Source organism: Desmodus rotundus, chromosome 12 (genome assembly GCF_022682495.2).
Source record: "Desmodus rotundus isolate HL8 chromosome 12, HLdesRot8A.1, whole genome shotgun sequence".
Classification (NCBI taxonomy): Eukaryota; Metazoa; Chordata; class Mammalia; order Chiroptera; family Phyllostomidae; genus Desmodus; species Desmodus rotundus.
In genome coordinates, this window is record NC_071398.1 from 5758494 (window position 1) to 5778873 (window position 20380).

Here is a 20380-nt window from a genome sequence, read left to right on the forward strand (position 1 = left end):
GTAAACATATATGTCACAACATATATTTCTTGCAATCATCTATAGCTTATTCTTTAATAAATATTAGATGTTCTGACACCTAATGCTTTGATATAAAAGATCTCAAGACAAGAGAATGAGAACACATAGAATCAGACTTACCTGTTATAAAGTTTATCATAGTTTTCCTTTAAAAGTTCCCGTTCCTTTTCTAAATCGTTAATTCTGTCTTGCAGCTAAAATGAAAATTACACATTAGGTGGTTATCACATAAAATCACAGGGGTTAAAAACACGCGAGAGGAGGCTGGCTAACATGTTTCGGTCTTGCGCTCTCAATTGCAGCTGCTAACTAGTCCACTTATATTGTCTGTATTTAATTTAGCACTGATTTTTTCCCAGTTGTTAAGTAAACATGAAATTAATATATGTTTTAATTTAGTAGAAATGTATGCACTACTTTACAGCAACCTGTGCCAAAACTCAACAAAGAATGTGTTAAAAGCTTGCTGTTAAGTCTGGGGAAACATAATATTTTTCTCCTTCCTCCCAGTGAATTTCATCATTATATTCATTTTGCATTAATTTCCAATTGGCCCATTAAAAAGAAAAGGACTAACTTTACTTTTATTCATGGGTCACAGAAATTCTGTCGATCACTATTTACTCTGAAGACATCATTTCTCACATTACCTGGAGTTTACAAAGAGCACGTCTTTTAAATATAGGAATGAAAAAATAAAACTGTATACCTTGTTTTATCCCAAAGAATATTTTTAGAAATTAACTTGGGGTAATGTCTTTATGACTAAAATGTGGCTTTCTGTATTTAAGTTTTATTCATCGGCATATTTTGTAGTTACAACCTCTTCCCATGGATCAGAGTGCTCTTAAAATTCATTTCCGTTCTCAAAATTCTCTTTTGGTGCTGGCATGAGACCTAGTAAAAGATTCTCCCAAGATGAGAACAGAGTGTAGGCGTCTTATTTCACTTCACTCTCTTTGACAACGAGTTTAACGGACTACAGACAAAGGCTGCACAAGCTGGGAGACACGCGCAGCAAAAATAATAGGGAGATGAGTTTTCAAACAGCTTCTCAGAAAAAAAAATTTCACAAAATTGCTCATGTTGCAAAATACGACATCCTTTTCCTTGGAAACAAATACATTCCTGTAACTTCGTTTTGGTATTGCAAATGACTAATAAACTGTAACAATTGAGAAAGTTAAGTTCCACAAGTCATGTGGCATCTGTTTCAAAATGTTTTCTTTTTCCTCAAAGATCCTTAATTCTTATGTAAACAATGGCTATGGCTCTCAGTACATTTGCAAGTATTTATTTTTATTTTTTTAATTTTATGAATTCTTAAGTTTATTGATTTGAGAGAGAGAGAGAGAGAGAGAGAGAGAGAGAGAGAGAGAGAGAGAGAGACACTGATCTGTTGTTCCACTTATTTATGCATTCATTGGCTGACTCTTGTGTGTGCCCTGACCAGGAATTGAACCCGCTACCTTGGCGCATCCAGACAACCCTGTACACATTGAGCGAACGGGCCAGGGCCACTTGCAGGTGTTCTGGGCACTGCTTGGCCATCCGCATAATGTGCTGACTGCACTTGGCTGGGCTAAAAGTGCCCTGGGTGCAGTGTGGGGCTTTTAAATAAGCATAGTGTTGGAAATGTCTCCCCTTCACTTCTTCAAAACAGTGACAGGGAAGTGGTAATGCAATGGGCGCTGGACGCGTGGGAGGCTCACCTCTTCTATCCTCTTCTCAGAAAACGTCATGGAGTGTAGCTGTTTCTCAAGACGGCAGCATTTTAAGCGCTGCTCTTTCAGCTGCTTGTTTAGCTCATCTCCGTTCGCCATCAAGGCATCATGGCTGATCCTGAGAGTTTTTTGCTTCTAAAAACCAAAAGGAAAATCTTTTCAAAATGATGTTTGGGTTCTGATCTGAATAAATGATTACAATTCCATAAATAAATTTGGCCCTGAAGTTCACGCTACACAGTTTGCTGTAACCCTCACACACATCTGCGGCACTGGTCCGTGAGAGACCCTCCCGACTGAGGTGCATCATTAGGGAGGAAATTCGGGGCTAACCTGAATTCAGGCAGAGTTGAATGACGCAAACTGTTCTGGCCCTTTTAAAAATTTCTGCCTAGTGTTTCACCTGTTGACAGTGACCAGTGAGTAAATTAGCTCTAACAATCAATTTTCTTCCTTTCGCTGGGACTGCAGTGGTTGGATCTGTGTCCAACAAGGCTGCTCTCGGGGGCAGAGGTCAATGCCAACCGCAGGTGGTCAGACAGAAACCACGTGCTGCCCCAACAGACCGACAGCCTTGGGAAGTCAGCTTCTCATTTCAATTAAGTTAAAATTTTCAATTCAGTAAAACAGTTACTGAAGTCTTCTCAGTTGTTAGAGTGTCTATTTATGAATGTTCTAAATTCAATTTTAGATACTTAAATGCCACATCTTTTATAAATAACAAAGGTGCTTATGTTAAAGTCTTTTCAGAGCCCTAGGACCATGACGTGCATGCTTCGCCGGCTAATGAAAATCACCTACGTCCTACTGCGGTGCTTCAGTCATTTAAAAGAAACGTGGCTACTGAGCTACTCAGTCCAGTTTTTGTTAATCTTAGTGTTATTCTAAAACGCTACCTTTAACAGCTTTCTCTGGCCTTCCCACCTCATTGAGGCTGCTGGTCGGGACCCCTCGATTCTCTCCCCAAGCCAATCCCAAACCTGTGCCCTAGCAGACACTTCTGAGTGCTGGTATTTCAACCAATTCCTGATACCACTGAAATGGTGACCAAAACAGTCAGTGGTAAAAGAATAAATCGCTTTTTAATTTCTTCCTTAATTCCTCATTGTAGAAGCGGTTTTCAACAACATGTGTTTTTAACCCCCCTCTTCTTCCAATGTGGAGATAGCATGCTGTCATTCCCGCTCCAATGAGTCTCCTTGCTTTCATAAACTCTCTTACTCATAGAAGAGGTAGGGATATGATTTAACAGTGAATTTAGGCTTCAGGTGACCCTATGCTTCACATCGATTTACTGCTTTCCTTGCCTCAGAACTTCAGAGAAAGCACAGTGTCTCCCCTTGACCATGGGGGACACGTTCCAATACCGCCAGCGCGTGCTGAAAGCACAGAGTGCCAAACCCGAGATATACTACGTTCTTTTTCCTGTGGATACATACCTATGATAAACTGTAAATTGTAAATCGGGCACAGTTAAATATTATCAACAGTAACAAGTAACACAATAGAACAATTATAACAATATACTACAATAAAAGTTGTGTGAATATGGTCTCTGTCTTCCTCTCTGGTAGCCGAGACGGCTCCTAAGTGACTGAGTGCAGGTGGCACATGTGGTGTGGATATGCTGGACAAAGGGATGACTCCCACCCCAGGTGGGCGGGACAGAGGTGGGTGGCCCAAAGTTTCATCATGCTACTCAGAATGGAATGCACTTTAAAACTTACAATTTGTTTATTTCTAGAATTTTCCATTTAGTATTTCAGGACTGTGGTTCACCGTGGATAACTGAAACCATGGAAAACGAGACTGCAGATAATGGGGGACCACTGAATGTTTTGGGTTAGTTCCGGAACCTGTGTTAATGCAGCGCCCAGGAAGCCCTCTGATGGCTGTCCCTGAGCGGCCACAGCCCTGTGCGCACAGTAACGGGGGTGGTGAGCTCCGAGCGCTGGCCACTGGAGTGGTCCAGATGGAAAATGAATGCATGGAGGGTTGGCGTGACGGATACCCAGATATTTTAGTGACAAAACAAAGCAAAACACCACATCTAAGGAAGACTTAACAAAACCTGATCACTGGCCTATTCATAACTTTAGTCTGTCTCGGACATTCCGAAAATGCTTAGGCTGAAGATGTGTGCAAACGCCTCGAAACGGCCAGTGCTCTGCACCCATGGGGCTAAAAATAGATGTTCTTAACAGGGGGTGATCGACGATAAATGTGTTTTTGGTCATTTCTTTAAGTGTGAAGTTATAAATAACAAATAATATATAAAGTGAAATTATACAAAATTGGGCATAAAAATAGGAATCTTTAAAAATTATTTTAGTTTTATGACCATCATACTTAAAAACATACAACTTGAACACTATTTTGGACATTTGTATGTATGTATCACCAGAGGAAAATAAATTATCACAGTACCTCTTGAAGTTGAATAAATTTTCCTTCCATTACTGAAAGAGCATTGCTTTTCTCCACTAGTTGCTTATGAAGCTTAATCATTTCTACATTGTCCCGAATGTTTGACCTTCAATGGCGTGTTTAAGAAAAAGAGAGACAGTGAGAAATACAAGGCAAAGGTAGAAGAATCTGTCATGGAGTCACGATTTTTCATGGAATGTTACCTGGAGAAAATGTAGGCACTGGCAGATCAGTTACCAAGATTTTCAGTTTATCATACACTTAGGATTAGGTTATTTAAAAGCAACGAATAACCATTTTGAACTTTATAAACCCAAAGACTCTCAGGACTGAAGGAAGCCCCAAACGTGATGACTTGTGTCACCCGTACAGGGACTGATAATATGGGTTCGGTGTCCCTTTACAGTGTCCTGAAGACGGCGCAGGGGACATCAGTCTCGATCACAGAGACGGCTCCACCCCCAAACTTCAGGTTACCATACTGCCTTTCCCTCCGAGGAGAACATGCGATCCGGCCACTCGTCTTCCCACCACTCCCTCGAAACAAATGGTATCATAAGATTACCATTTATTGGTGTTTCCTCCTGGAGTTTGAACTTTTCAAAAAATTTCTAAAAAAAGTGACTTAGCATTTTATACTAATAATGCCCAAAGCTGGCATTTAAATATGTTGCAGATGTGCCGTTAGCTGTGAGAGATCATTTACCGTCCACAGGGTAGACAGAAACTCTATATGCTACAATGCTAGTTTGTATTTTTCCTACCGAGATTAAAGCAAATGTAGAATTTAACAGGAAGATCTTATTAAAGGTTAATCACAGATCTAAATGAATACCTGTTTTCAAAAGGCATTTATTTTCCTGACAGAGAAATCGAGTTCCTTAATTTAATACATTTTACATTCAAAAGTATCTTTGAAAACGTGAAGCTCAGTTTTAGGCTTTATATTTTAAGGAAAACAAACATACACATTTTATGTTCAGAAAACTTTCTCTGTATTTAAAGTAATTTTGCTTCCCAAACCTATCTAGTGTGCACATATTGGAAAAATTGTCACACTGCCCTACTGGAACCAGAAAATGGACTACAAAGCTCACACATCTGTAAACCAGCTGAGGACTTGAAATACTTAATTTTCCTCTTTGATATTTGAAAGTTCATTGTATTTTGGCATTGGACAGTTAGTTGTCCTCACACAGAAGATAAACAAGTCCAAGAACCTGGATCTTGCCCAGGGTACAGTCTTGACACAATGTTAAAATAATTATGTGTCTAAAACATGTTATCTAGTAGTTCTGAACGCACACTCAACAGCACACTCGCGATTATTCCCCTCCGTATTAGCTTTACTCATAAGACAGCACCATTATCTTCACTCACAAAAGATACTACTACTACCTTTACTAAAAAAGTATAATATGAAGAAAAAATATATTTTATAGGTCTAAGGAAAATATTCATTTTTTTCATATTTAAAAGTCACAATAAGATTTATCTGTTTTCCCCAAAATTACTTGGTTTGACCACGCAACAGTGAGTGACATTTACTGACCTGGAAGGACAGAACGGTGTTCAAATAATTTCAAACCTTTTCTTATATTTTCAGTTGTTCCTGATATTTAAATTTTCTTATTTTTGAGTATGTTAAATATTTTCAAGAATATATAGAGAGTGGGGAACAAGTAAGTTTATTGTTGTTTGTGTAGAAAATAATACAGTAATAAACAATAACACAAGGTAAACTGTGTTTCATGTAGTCACAGCTGAACATCTACTTTTGCCCCACACCATGTATGCCAAGTAAATTTAAACAACAACTATTGTTTAATGATATTACTAAGAACTAAGCCCCAATTACCCACTAGGCCACATAGCGTCCCAGAAACGACAGATTCTAATTTTGAATTTTCTTTAAATGGCAAAGGCCAATAAGTATCTCAAAAACTTTCAGTGGCTTAACTGGTGGACATTTTCTTCAATATTTTCCTAAACTGCTTGGGGTTTAGACTTTTTGAAGTATTGCCCAGAAAAGTGACGTGGTATTTTGTACTAACAATGCCCCAAAGTGGGCACAAATTACAACATAAGTAGGATTTAGAAATCAGCAACGCCCATGCGGGGCTTTAAAAAGTCAGGTCACTGAAGAGGAGGACACCCATCCCGGGACAACAGGAAGCGCCTGCAGGCCTTTAATTGTTGTTCGGAGGGTCAGCCGGGGGGGGTGGGGGGGGGTGGGGGGGGGCTGTGGACACAACAGCCGTCACTGCGACCGGACGTTGGCGAGGGCTGGCACCGACAAGGCTGCCGCCCCGTCTACCTGACGGTGCGGGGCCAGTGGCCCAGGGGACAGCAGAGGTGAAAGCGACCGTGTGATGGCTGTGGGCTGGCTTGAGGAAGGCCTCCAGTAAGAAGCGTCTCCAACCTGATCACCAGCTGAACACTTTCACAGAGACAAGATGCAGAAAAAAAAAATGGGGGTGGAAGTGAGAGAGACGAGACGAAAGGGCAGGTCACACAAAGCTGACAAGGGACGTGAGAAGGGTGCTGCGGGTGAGAGGGAGCGGGAGTCCCCAGCTGCCAGGTGGCTCTGTGCTGGACCTCTGTGCCCGTGGAGGAAGGCCTCGGGCTGCTCTCCTCTGAAGAAGGGAGACAGGCTAGTTGAACGGCGGTGGTTTAAGTGACCTCCGCATTGCACTGTCCTGCCCCGCTCCACACACTGTGACGGGAACATCAAATGCTCGGGGCGATGACGTTCTACCAGCCCTGACTGCTGTGGCTCAGCGGGCCGGGGTTCGCTCTGCAGACGGAAGGGTCACTGGTCGGGGTGTGTAGGGAAGGCAACTGATCGATGTTTCTCCCGCACATCGATGTTCCTCTCCCTCTCTTTCTCCCTTCCTTCCCCTCTCTCTAATAAAGAAATAAAATCTTTAAAAAGAGAAAGAACAATGCATAGTAAAATCATTCAGATGAACTCTGACAGCCATGTACCAATTCACACACGGTGCATTGCACATGGTGAACTGATCTGCAAACAGGTATCAGGCATATCAATTAAATTCTTTGTAAAACTAAATTTCTCAACAAGGGTTTTGAAAAAAATATGAACATTAAGCTGGAAAATAGTTTCATTTCTTCCTTTTTAACATATTATTTAGAATTATGATAAAATCTTCTAAAACTGAAAAGACTTGTTGGCCCATCTCAAGATTAAAAACAAACTGAAATAAATTAGATTTTATGTTGAAAAAGTAACACAGCTCAACAACCTATGTGCCAAATTTCTCTCGTAATTTGAAACAGTCAAGCAGTAAGCTCTGAAGGAGGGATTCCTCGTGGGAGCCCTGAAAACACTTGCCTCCAGCTTTGCTGCCGGTGCCATGACAGATCCAGGAATGCCCCGCCCTCAGTTCGCTGGGGAAGGGAGACTCTCAGACACACAAGGTGATGTGCGGTCTACTATGAAATCCTAAGGACAAAAACAGTCTTTGCTTTGGTGAGTTTCTTATATTTCATTTCCCAGGCACACAACTCCCTCCACACCACCCCGCCAACCCCCAAAGACCTTTCATTCTTTGCTACAGTAAGGATGATGAATGCTAAAAGATCCTCTTGATTTTTAAAAATATTTTATCGATTATGCCATTATGGTGGTCCCATTTTCCCTTTATTCCCCTCCTCCCTGCACCCCCTCACCGGCATTCCCCCCCACCTCCCATGTAGTTCATGTCCATGGGTTGTACATACAAGTTCTTTGGCGTCTATATTTCCTGTACTATTCTTACCCTCCCGGTCTGTTTTGTACCTACCATTTATGCTACTTATTCCCTGTACCTTTCCCCCCATTCTCCCCCTCCCCCTCTCCCTCCCTGCTGATAACCCTCCATGTGAGCTCCATTTCTGTGATTCTGTTCCCGTTCTAGTTGTTTGCTTAGTTTGTTTTTGGTTTTGGGTTTTTCTTGGTTCGGTTGTTGATCATTGTGTTTGTTGTCATTTTACTATTCATACTTTTGATCTTCTTTTTCTTAGATAAGTCCCTTTAACATTTCATATAATAAGGGCTTAGTGATGATGAACTCCTTTAACTTGACCTTATCTGGGAAGCACTTTATCTGCCCTTCCATTCTAAGTGAAAGCTTTGCTGCATAGAGTAATCTTGGATGTAGGTCCTTGCTTTTCATGACTTGGAATACTTCTTTCCAGCCCCTTCTTGCCTATAAGGTTTCTTTTGAGAAATCAGCTGACAGTCTTATGGGCACTCCTTTGTAGGTAACTCCTTCTCTTTAATCTTGGGTAATATAATTATGATGTACATCGGTGTGTTCCTTCTTGGGTCTAACTTCTTAGGGACTCTCTGAGCTTCCTGGACTTCCTGGAAGTCTATTTCCTTAGCCAGTTTGGGGAAGTTCTCCTTCATTATTTGTTCAAATAAGTTTTCAATCTGTTGCTCTTCCTTTTCTCCTTCTGGCACCCCTATGATTTGGATGTTGGAGCTTTTAAAGTTGTCCCAGAGGTTCCTAAGCCTCTCCTCATTTTTTTGAATTCTTGTTTCTTCATTCTGTTCTGGTTGAATGTTTATTTCTTCCTTCTGGTCCACACTGTTGATTTGAGTCCCAGTTTCCTTTCTGTCACTGTTGGTTCCCTGTACATTTTCCCTTATTTCACTTTGCATAGTCTTCACTTCTTCCTATTTTGTGACCATACTCAACCAATTCTGTGAGCTCCCTGATTACCAGTGTTTTGAACTCTGCATCTGATAGGTTGGCTATCTCTTCGTCACTTAGTTGTATTCTTTCTGGAGCTTTGATCTGTTCTTTCATTTGCGCCACGTTTTTTTTGTCTTAGCACACCTGTCATGTTGTAAGGGGCAGAGCCTTAGATATTCATCAGGGTGGGGCAAGCCATATGGCTGCGTTGTAACCCTGTATGTGCGAGAGGGTCCAAGAGGAAACAATGCTGCTTGCTGGGCTCCCAGCTGGCTTTCAGTCACTTCCCCCACAAGCAAATTGGGCCCTTCTGGTGCTGATTCCCAGGTGGGTGGGTTTGTGTACATTCTAAGCCCCTGTGGGTCTCTCCAATGAGCTGTGAGGCTGGGAGTTTCTCCCACTGCTGCTGCAACCCCCACAGGTGTTTGCAGTCAGAGGTTCGAGCCTTTATTTCCAGGGCTGGAACCCTGGGTTGAGATGTCTGTCTTGCTCCCCAGTTGTTCCTCCCGGTTTATCTGTGTGCGGATGTGGGACCGCCTGCTCCACCAGCTGCTGCCTCGCCTGCCTGGTCTTCCAGCCGCCACCTTGCCGTGAGTCCTCTCCTCCCCTCCTACCAGTCTGGGTGAATGTTTCTTCTTTAACTCCATGGTTGTCAGACTTCCATACAGTTCAATTTTCTGGCAGTTCTGGTTGTTTTTTGTTGTTAAATTTGTTGTTGTCCTGCTTTTGGTTGTGCGAGGAGGCACAGTGTGTTCACCTGTGCCTCCATCTTGACCGGAAGTCCCTCTTTTCTTTTTGAGGTAAAATATTATAATATAGTACTTAATGCCAGTTAGAAGAGAAGGCTTTAGAGTACAGAAGCTAGGCTAGGAGACTCTGGAAAGTAGTTAGGTAAGACATTTATGAGATAGAGAGGCTCTTTTTGAGTAATAGTTTCAGGCTGACTAAATTTGGGGGATAAAGTTGAAAACGACCTTAGGATTAAACACTGTACATTTTTTTAAAACAGTAGAAACATTCTGTAGGTGTATTGTTGAAAGAAACGTGGGTCATTCCGCGATTTTGTTAGGGATACACAGATAACAATCGCTAGGAGGTACCCCTTCCGAAGACGGTCACAGAAGGTTGCTGGTAAATTAAACGGAGTAAGTCTCACTAAAAGAGCTGTTGAAAGTCTATTTGAAAGGTAACATTGCCGCTCAAAACCGCTGTGAGTTCATAGGCGAACATAATGCTCCCTGGCCTAAGACTGCACAGAGGAAAACATTTGTCTGTATGTACTTATTTGCCTCTGGGTGATATCTTTCTTGTGGTGTTGGGTCAAAATATAGATCAGAACTTGGTATTTTCTCCCTCTCAACACCCGCAAAACACACAGGGGGCAGTGGGGCGGAGCTCCCACACTCCCCTGACAGTGGAGGGCGCCCTCCCCAGGGCCAGGTGGGGACAGCAAGGAGGCACGCCCCGACTCCTCTTGTACAGCGGGCCATTTTGAGGCTCAAGTTTCATGGATTACAACTAGTAACAGGAATCTGAGAATTATGTTCGATATATTAAAAAATTCCAATGGGAAATGTAGATTTATTGGCAATTCATGGCAAATGTGAACTAAAGTATTGTTTTTGTCTCTTGATGGAATTATACCTGCTCAGTAATAACATAGGTTATTTCACAATTATCAGAAGCAATAGTTGGTATGACATAGTCTTAAAAAGAATTAATTAAATTAATACCACTTATTTAGTAGGAAAAAAATATGTCAGAAACACAAGGTCCCTAGGAACACAAGTGGCTGTTGTTTGAAAGGTAGGAAACCACCTACCCATTCCCATCTTCATGTCATATAGTTGAGGGGCCACCTGAGGCTAAGAAAAGCGTGAGCTTGGCCAGACTCCTCCAGTGAGGGAGCCAACACTCAAGTCTGGTTCTGAGAGAGAAATTCTTCCCACTCCTCTGAGGTGCTTCCTTCCTCTGAGAGGTTCCTAGGTTTGGGCTTTCCCTCCACTCTCACATATGTATGTGCTAATAGGTGCGTCCCTACTAACTGTGACAATTTCTGTGGTTTGTATAAAGTGCTGATAAAATATGTCAAGCTGCTATTGCAAAAAAGATCTGACATAATATTGATAATAAAAAGCACAGGGATAAAAAATGAAATGTGAATGATAGTTTTCATTGGACAAATCAAGGTATTCAAAACAACAGTAAGAGCTCGTTGAATATATTTGTAAAAAAATGACAGATCACCTCCCTGTGTAATAGTAATGTTTGCAAGGTTATCCCTGGCCCCAGTTACCTTTCCATCCGAGAACCAGATGTGCCCTCTAAATTAGGGGGCGGGGCAATCAGACAAATCCAAATTGAGGAACATTCTGCAAACAGCTATCAATGGGCTGCAAAAGACTGGGGAACCGCTCTAGAATAAAGGGAACCTGGAAGACGTGACACAAATTAAAACACAATCCATGAGCCTTGACTGGACATTAGATCAAAATAAAACAGGAACAGCTATTTAAACAAAATCGCTCTAAAGGGCATTATTGGGACAATTGGCAAGTGTGACTATGGACTGTGTGTTAGATGATGTCACTCCATCACTCCTGGTGAAATGCCCTGAACGTGACAGCTGCACTGTAGTAATGGAGGAGGATGTCCTTGCTCCTAGGAGATGCTCAGAAGTGCAGAGCGCAGAGTGACCCGGGCACTCAACTCTCAGACCTGAGAGGGTGGGGGTGGGGAGAGAAGGAGAGGAAGGGAGAAGGGCTGTTTCATTCACAGATACGCAAAGGGGCGAAAGGCACGTGAGTGTTCTCACTGCTGGGCACACAACTTTTCTGCAGGTTTGCAATTTTTCAGAATGAAAAGCTGGCGAAGAACGTAGGAGTGCCGGGAAGTAATCCTGTGCCTGTGCACAGAGGGGAAACTGGAGCCCTGGAGCCGAGCTCCATCCTACGTGGCAGGGCCGCAAAAGGCCTGTTTCAGGATTTGGTAGTTTTCTCTTAACCGAAGGGGAAGGGGTAAGTTAAATGTTTGAAACATTTATGGGTTAAATTTCCTCCACTGGGACGTTATGGCAGTTACATGATTTTTAATTAAGAAGATAAACACCCCAACATGTACTTAAAAAAGAAACACAGTACAAACTAGTTACACATTTGGTAAGAGTATAAATATTTTTGGAGTTGAAAAAGTCAATAAAAGGTAAAATCATTCTGATTTTAATGTTCATGTACATGTGTTCACTGGTTACTGCTGTGCATTTAATTTAAGACGGCCTTTTTAATAAGCAGAAAATGTGCATTTTTATATTGTTTAAATTTTAATGTGGACTTTTGTTCAAAACAACACAGACATTCAGGCTACTTGTAAATGATACAAGATTTTTTGCTAATGAGGCATTATGTAGAACATATGCAAAAATCACAGCTCAGTCTTCCAAAATAGACCACAATAACAAGAAAAAACACGATTTTAATAAAAAGGAGCAGCACTGGGCTTTTACTTCAAAGCAATTAAGGGCTTTGGATAACCAAAAGTTTACGTCAAGCTGATGCCAAACCAAACCGGTCTATTAAACACACACTATGAAGAGCTGCTGTAATATTCTGTGAAAAGGCTCTTTGCCATAAATACCCAGCACCGCACTCTGAAGATTACAGCTATGCTGGGTTCCTGTTGGAGAACAAGGAGCCCAACATTCAGATCAGACTTCTAGGATTTCAAATCTGAAATCATGTATCCGTGAAAGACAAGTTCAAATATGTTTTCCATTTTGTAATTTTTCTCTACAGTAAATTACACCAAGTTTTATATTCTCCCCAACATTTTTTTCAACAGTTTTCCATTAGTCTCCAAAGAAAAAACAAATCTGCTGTTATACATAAAACTTTGAGATATGTGTAAACATATAAGAAAAAATAGACTTGAAGCCTCTGATTTGAAGTCATTTCTTCAGTTTTCAACAACTGTATTTCAAGAAACAATATGCCATTCACTACAGGTACCCTTCCTTCTAAGGAAATAACATGTAATTTTCGATTTTATAAAATCAGTGAGGTAGGGTACAAATTGGTTTATTTCTTTGGCCTCAACAAACAATAGTGCCTTTACCTGTGATTCTTATTTTGTCTTCTAGTTTTTGATGTGACAAAAAAAAAAAAAAAAAAAAAAGGCTGCCATGGCGTGAATAAGAGAGACCACCAAGGAGGGCAGTAGCTCGGTTTTTAAGGTGAACTCTTCTATGTGTATATGCTGGCGCCTCTCGCTGAGCACATTCCATGCAGAAAACGGAGACCTGTGCGTTAGTCTGTCTCCTGTGCGGGTCCAGTCCCACGACTGAAGGGCCTTGGGAGCTCCTTTCCGTTCCCCCTGACCACGCCAGTTCCTAGACAACCATTTCCCTCTGGAAGGGGGAACAGCAAGCACACTGTCCATGCCACGCTTGGGGAACTTAAGAAATACAACAGGGAAAGAGAGGCTGATAGGAATGGGCCCCAAGCTTGGACTTGGCCTCAGTGCAGAATTTTTATATTCAGATGACATCTTAGCTACGGCTGCGGGCAATGTACTGAGATCACCGCATCCGGTGTTGGGGTCCAGTCCTTCAGCGTCGTCCCTCGCAAGGCAACACTGACCGATTCTCCAAGAGGGCTAAGTCTGAACCAGCTCTTCTTAGGGGAGCACCGATAACTTCTTGGTATTCAAGCTGGTTCGAAGCCAAGGTTCAAATTACATCCCCTAATATATACAGAATTCTCAAAAAATATTCATTTTTCCCCATGCACTTATAAGCATATATAAATGTCCCTAATATATAGAATTTCATCATGTAATTTAAATTTACACATAACTTTTCAGAAACAGAAATTAGACAGTGCTAATCTCTTAAAACTCTGAAATACAGTTTTGCACATATTTTTAACCCTACTTTATTTTTTAAAAACAAGTCTCACATTCTGCATCATTTCTCAGCTGCTTCCAGTATTACTACACAGGGCTGGTGTGTGAAAGGAGAATGAAACTCTGAACCTGAAATGCAAAACTAGAAAACCATGCCTGGTTCCTCTAAGATCCTGGCCACGTGAGCACACCATCACATCAACTGGAAAGGGGGAAGACAGAGGGGTCTAGGTCTGGTTTAAAAAAAAACTAAGAGAGAAATAAAATAGGTATAACCAGTGCAACGTGTAGGCCTCGTATGGGCTCCAATTCCAACAGCAGAAAGATACCTTCAGAGAAGTTCGACTGTAAACCGGCTGTTGGCTAAGCTCAAGGAACTGCTGTTTTTGATAGGTGTGACAATGGCACAGTGGTCGTATGAAAAGAGAATTCCTTATCGGACAGTTGCGCACGGAAGTGTTTACAGGTGAGAGGACACGGCACCTGGCTAGGGCTGATTCACTGAAGGAAACAGAGGGGAGGGGACAGATGAAAGCAGATTGGTAACACGCTGGTAACTGTTGAACCTGAGTGATGGGACCACGGGGGTCAACATACTATTCTCTTTACTTTTGGGCACATTTGGTCAAGAAAAACAAACAAACATAAAGAAAAAAGAAAAGTAAGAGAGAGAGAAAAGCCATAAAGGGGAGAAAATGTCAAGGAAGAGTACACAAAGTCTTCTTGGAAACACAATGCGAAGCACAAACGAGAGAACGGCTGTTAGGAACAGCAACAAACCAAAGGGGGACGGGACAGAAAGTGCTGTGTGTTACAACCCGTCAAAAATGGAGAGGCCGCAAGGAGACCACTGAGGGGCCCCCGTCATCCCTGACCATCAACAGAATTTGATGCAAACTCTGAATAGTAGGAGAGGCAACACCTTTGGGGGATAAAAAACAACTGGTACCATTGGAAGGAATTTACTACCTTTTAAGGCTGGAAACCCTTGAGGCTGGACGGGTTCACCTCTTGTGCTGTTGCACAGAGCTCTCTGGGCCAGAGCAATCAAATGGTGTGAGAGCCCCCTACAGTTGTGGTAAATGGGCAAAGGAGCGGGGTCCACCAGAGGCGGGGGAGCCGTAGCGGGACTGCCCTCAGACTAGCGCTGGTGGCAGTTAGTGGGTCTGGAGCAGGCTCACACGGAGAATGAGAAGCAAAAACATGGTTTTTAAGTAGACTAGACTTATCCTTCTGTGACACATGATAAAGTATTTCAAACGAATTTTGACCTTATCAAAGTGAGATTTCTTTTTTAACATACCTTTGATCTGTAGCCTGCTGTTCTCGAAGCTGAAGAAGAGATAACTCAATTTCATTTTCTTTTCTCCGTAACTGAGTTTTCAGGATCTCAGCCAACTGCTCTAACTCTTCTATCTGGCCTCTCTGGGACTGAACAACATCTTCTCTGAAATAAAGAACCTTCACATGAATGTGTTGTTTGAAGAAGTATCTGCAGTATTTAAGATCAGTACAGAGAAAGTTCTTCAAAATAAAGAGAAAGCAAAAGTTCAAAATTTTAGCTTAAGTGCCTCTGCACAGAGGAAAAGAGCAGCAGTTCGAAGGTGACGATCTGGAGGCACGCAGGGACAATCCGAGATGTCTTTTCTATAAGATTATGTCCTAGGCAAGGGATTGGTGGTTAGATCCAGTTCCTTAAGCGTTTACTGTTCCCTACTATGTGCTCCGCAATCTGTCCACCTGCAGCTAATTTCTGTGCCTTTGTTCTTTCACATGCAGGTGTCCCTACGCCACCCACATTAACACTGCAGAGAGAGAGGGCAGGAAACCTCCAGAACACCACTGAATGGGCGCTAGCACATGTTTCTCTCCACCTCACCTGGCAGCACCCCGTGTCAGCAGTCTCAGGGAACGGGTGTGTGACCCTGGCTTTTCAGCTCACAAACAGGGCAACAAGATTAGGTGTAGTCTTTTGGATTCTTTCTCTCATAGTATAATCATCACTGTATCTGGTATTCAAAGTATCCAAAAGAAAAAAATTTAAGCCCTTACATCTCTTAAGCAACTACCTAAAGTATGATACTCATTCCTCATTTAGAACTGGTCCTTTCTGATGCTCCAGGTGAAGGCCCGTAGATGAGGCGGAACCTTATCTTCATTCGTGGGACTCACAGACACGGAAACCATGAGGCTTTGATTAACTGGAAAGTAAGCTAAACGTGGCAGAGGTAACTCTTCTGAAGCCACAGTATGATGAAGAATGCAGTGCTGTAGAATCGTAGTGCAACAAAGTCTGAAATCCATATGTGTTTGATAACTCCAAACTTTTAAGCCACTCCTTCCAAATATTTTTAACCACAAAAAGGCTAATTAATTCAGGATTTTAAAAAACTTACCTGTAGTTTTTCTGAGAATGAAAATGCTGCCTCTAAAGCTTATACTTTTCTAAATGAATGACTTTATACTATTCCTTTGCAGGGGGAAATTAAAATAAAGGACCTTTCTATAAACACTTCCATTGATGCAGTTGGTTAAATTGTTCATTTTCCTCATTTTAATAGAAGCATATTTAATAATATGTTCTTATCCCACAGATATAGCTGTAGTTTGGTGGAGCAAATTACTTGTATGTCAACCAATTGTGTTTAAAATAAAGAAAAGAGAGGAAAGAAAACAAAACAAAACAAAACATGATCAATAAACAAAGTTCTAAAACGACCACAAAAAGAAATACATACAAATGTCTTATTTCTCCTCTGGCTTCTCCCAGTAAACTGGTGCCGTATTTTGTAAGCACGGGTTGATCTACATCTACATCTTGGAATCTGATACCTGAAAGTAAACAGGTGAGATTACAGAAGTTAGAAAAGAGGACACTGGACTCGGCATCGTAAGGCAATATGTAACGTATTAAGACTTCTCAGGTGCTCAGAGATATGTTCTCTGGGGTACAGAGCATTAGGAACACCTTGCCAAAGGGACTGTAAGAGCTCAGCCACCTGTCGGCATTAAATCAAACACAACGGCAGGTGTAGCCCATTGAACAGATTCCACTATGGAAACTGTTACCAAGAGATAACCTGATTCAATTTAGAATTAAACCTCCTGACATAATTTCTGAACAGACCAAAGTCTTCAATTCAGGTCTTTACGATATAAATTGGAGTATGAAAAAAAAGTTTCAAGAACTTGACTTTTTAAAGTATTTTTGATAACTGTTACCTGTACTTTGGTTTATCCCACCTCAGTAATAAAATCCACATATGAACAAAGGTAATTTGAGGAGAGACCATCAACAGGGCCCTTTAAGCAGAACGTTTTGCTGCTGCACGTAAAGTGCGACTGCTCTTACCCAAGCAGTGACACGCAATCTTATAAGCCTGGCCCCACGGATAAAAAGGGGACATGTTTTTAATTAGATGAATTAGTTTATACTTCGACAATAAGTAAATTACAGAGTTTAAGGTAAATTATGACCATTTACTTTTCAATGGCACATAGTCCCAGATATAAAGGTACAGGAAAAGTTGTGTCCTTAGAAATGTTTCCTTTTTAAGAATGGCAATTTTAATTAGAATAATGGCACTGTTACTTGCTATTTTCAAAGTGCTCCCCATCTTTTGCTAACATCTAGACCGAGGAACGGAAAGGGCTCTGTCTGGAACGTTACAATAGTTCGGTTACAATGCACCAGTTACAGTCCTTTGGCAGTAACGCTAATTCTGAAGCATTTCCTCCATAAACCACTGAAAAACTGAACATCACCAGTGGAATTTTAAAAACCTATTGATACTCAAAATATATCTTAAAACTATGGTCTCATTGTGAGTTGTCAATGGTTATCTTTGAAAACACATACACTCCATAAAAATCTTTGTTCTTCACCACAAGAACTGTTTCTACATTGCAACCATCACACCTTGAGCCTCTACTTTTGTCCCTTATCCCAACAAGGCATAAGTAGAAAATCATAATATTTGTACAGCAGCTTGGGGGGAAGGCTGATGTGGTCAGACAGGGTCTGGGGTTCTCACCCCGCCACCCCAGGCTGCACTATTTCTGACAAGTCTGGCCTAATCCCAGCCTCAAAGGTGGTTTTTCAGTGTCTAGTAGGATTACTATGGTGACAGCCTTTGTAATGATGCTTCCAGTTTACTCAGAAGGAGAGTGGTTAGAAAGTATTCATCATGATTTAATGCTTTGTGTGGCTCCTGTCTTGGACTCTGCACCAAACAGTGAAAAAGGTCTGAGTTACTGAGTGTAAACACAAGGAGAAATGCAAGCTATATAGTCATATTTTAAAGACTCTGCTGCTCTGCGGCCCCTTTTTTTTCTCCTAAAAGAGGGAAAAACTCCCATCAAATTCTTCTATTTAAGTAGCAATCCATGGCACTGGATTAACTTGCCACGTTGATCTAAAATTTGGGCGTTGTGTTAGTCTGAAAGACCCGCAGCCCTTAGAGAGCGGCTTGCCCAGCTGCAGGCACGGAGGACAAGACTGAGGGGCAGAGAGGATGAGGGACTTTTTAAAGGGGAAATCCACTCTTGTGGAGCTCCATCCCCTAACCTTTTTTCCTAATCTGGCGTCACAGCTCCACTGCACAGATGGGAAAACGGGGCCTTCAGAGGCCAAGTGCTCTCTTCCGTGTAGGAGGTCAGTCAGGGGCAGGATGCGCTTTCTGCTTCATAATTCATCGTGGCCCCTTCGGTGACATCCAGCCCGCTGCCAGTCACACGTGGTGAGGGGCAGCCCGTGCTCTCATGCCGCAGCTGCCTCCTGCCTGTGTGTGGAGGCCTTCCTGGCTTCAAAGGGACGCTGTCTAGGGAATAAAGTGCTAACATTTTGGCTTCAAGAAAAAGTAGAACAAATGTATCTCCCTTGTTCCTATGCTGTTTTTTTCTTTTTCAATGAATTGAAATGAAAGTTTACAACATTTTTTATGTCCCTAGAAATGTTTGGTCTTTATGTGAAGTATATTCCAAATGAAGATCAATTAGAGCTAAAATGTTATTTCCTTTCCTAGTAGTTGAAATTAAAAATGTGTTACCTAAAATATTTCCTGACTTTTTTGCTTCATTATAAAGAGTTTGTCTGTGGGTGGAGAGAATGGGAACTTTTTTGGAAATATTTAGGTCTTTCTATAATGAGTCTTGTCCATGCAATGGAATTGTTTTATAACCTGGGTGGGTTTTAGGGGATTCATTTTCAAAATCAAGAAAGTGATTGGCCTATGATAATTTTTCGAGATGGAAGAGACCCTTATTGATCACTTAAGTGCTTTTCTTTTACATGTAAAGACCACTCAAGTGCAGAATGATTAGAAGACTTATGCAAAGTCCCCAGATAGTAAGTGGAGGAGCAAGGACCCAATTTTTTAAACTCCTAAGTCTGTGCACATTCCACTCTCATGCCATCTCCACACAACGAGATTGACACAATTCTGCAAATTTTATAAAAAGGTCTTTTGATGAAGAACAAGTGTGATCACATATAAGCAAACTAGCTGGATTCCCCATTTGCCTGCATTCATGTGATTTGCTTCTGTAATATAAAAAAAACCCAACTCAAACTAAACAACTTATATTTTATGTAGTTTCATACATGTCTCATATGAGTTAGAATGAATAGTCATGTTCAATGTTCTACTGATCAAATTTGAGAGTCTAGTGATTCTTAAATAAAATGATCTTCAAGTTAATATTAATGATTTTATCAAAAAACAAGTCCAAAAATGATTTTTCTCTTTCTAAAGAAACTTAAAAATATGGATAACACAGAAATAAAACTCTGTGTGTGTGTGTGTGTGTGTGTGTGTGTGTGTGTGTGTGTGTGTAGAATGACCTGTTAAAAGACTTACATTGAGGATTTACGGAAGCTTTACTTTACCTTTCCTGGGGCCGTCCTGTGAGCCTGCATTTTCGCTCGCTTTTCTACGTCCAGTGTTCACACGAGATTGCACATAGTTGTAAGGAGTTTGCCTGTGGCCCTGGATCTGCAGTTGCTGTTTGGCTGAAATTAGTCTGTTTTTGAGGACTTCATTTTGTCTTTCAAGCTCATGAACTTTCTCTTGCAGCTGCTCCATCATTTCTTCCATTTCCACATCTCGTCCCAGCCGCTTGGGGCCGCCACCAACCCGCTCATATCTTTTCTTGTCATTAACTAGCCGTATTAACTTGGTGGCCATTCTAGGGAAATAATAAAAAGATGAAAAGGAATGTGAGAAGTCAGCATAAAATGCATTCTGTTGAAAGGAACATAATCACTGTGAAGACTTCAGTGCAGAACCTGAATAATAAATTTCAGGTTTTGATGTAACTATTACTGCCTGTGAAGAATCCTTTGATGATAATTGAAACCACTGGGCAACAATCTGCTTTATAGCACTGACAAATAACAGTTTCCTAAGGCTTATCATTTAAGGTTAGTAAAGAGAGGACACATATTTACTCCATATGTTCCTCAAATGCAATTTTTAATGCATGACCTTATGTAGGAATGCTGTATGCACTTAAATGTAGCTACAGATTGTGGATGTGGTGGGTTATATCTGCAAGCCACAGTAAGTTAAGACTTTTGGAAAGTGTGTTAAGACTATGCAGCATTTA

At 41.3% G+C, this 20380-nt stretch overlaps 1 protein-coding gene across 1 annotated transcript in view; it reads right to left on the bottom strand.

Annotated features, from left to right (window-relative positions):
* Positions 1 to 20380, bottom strand: part of RPGRIP1L (RPGRIP1 like) — an 82755-nt gene that overhangs the window by 55219 nt on the left and 7156 nt on the right. Inside the window, exons 4-9 of the mRNA XM_024551438.3 lie at positions 19662 to 19960; positions 16513 to 16606; positions 15078 to 15221; positions 4173 to 4278; positions 1734 to 1880; positions 142 to 215 (exon numbers count right to left, since the gene is read on the bottom strand). Of these exons, the coding sequence (XP_024407206.2) occupies positions 142 to 215; positions 1734 to 1880; positions 4173 to 4278; positions 15078 to 15221; positions 16513 to 16606; positions 19662 to 19960 (864 nt within the window). The remainder of the gene's footprint in view (positions 1 to 141; positions 216 to 1733; positions 1881 to 4172; positions 4279 to 15077; positions 15222 to 16512; positions 16607 to 19661; positions 19961 to 20380) is intronic.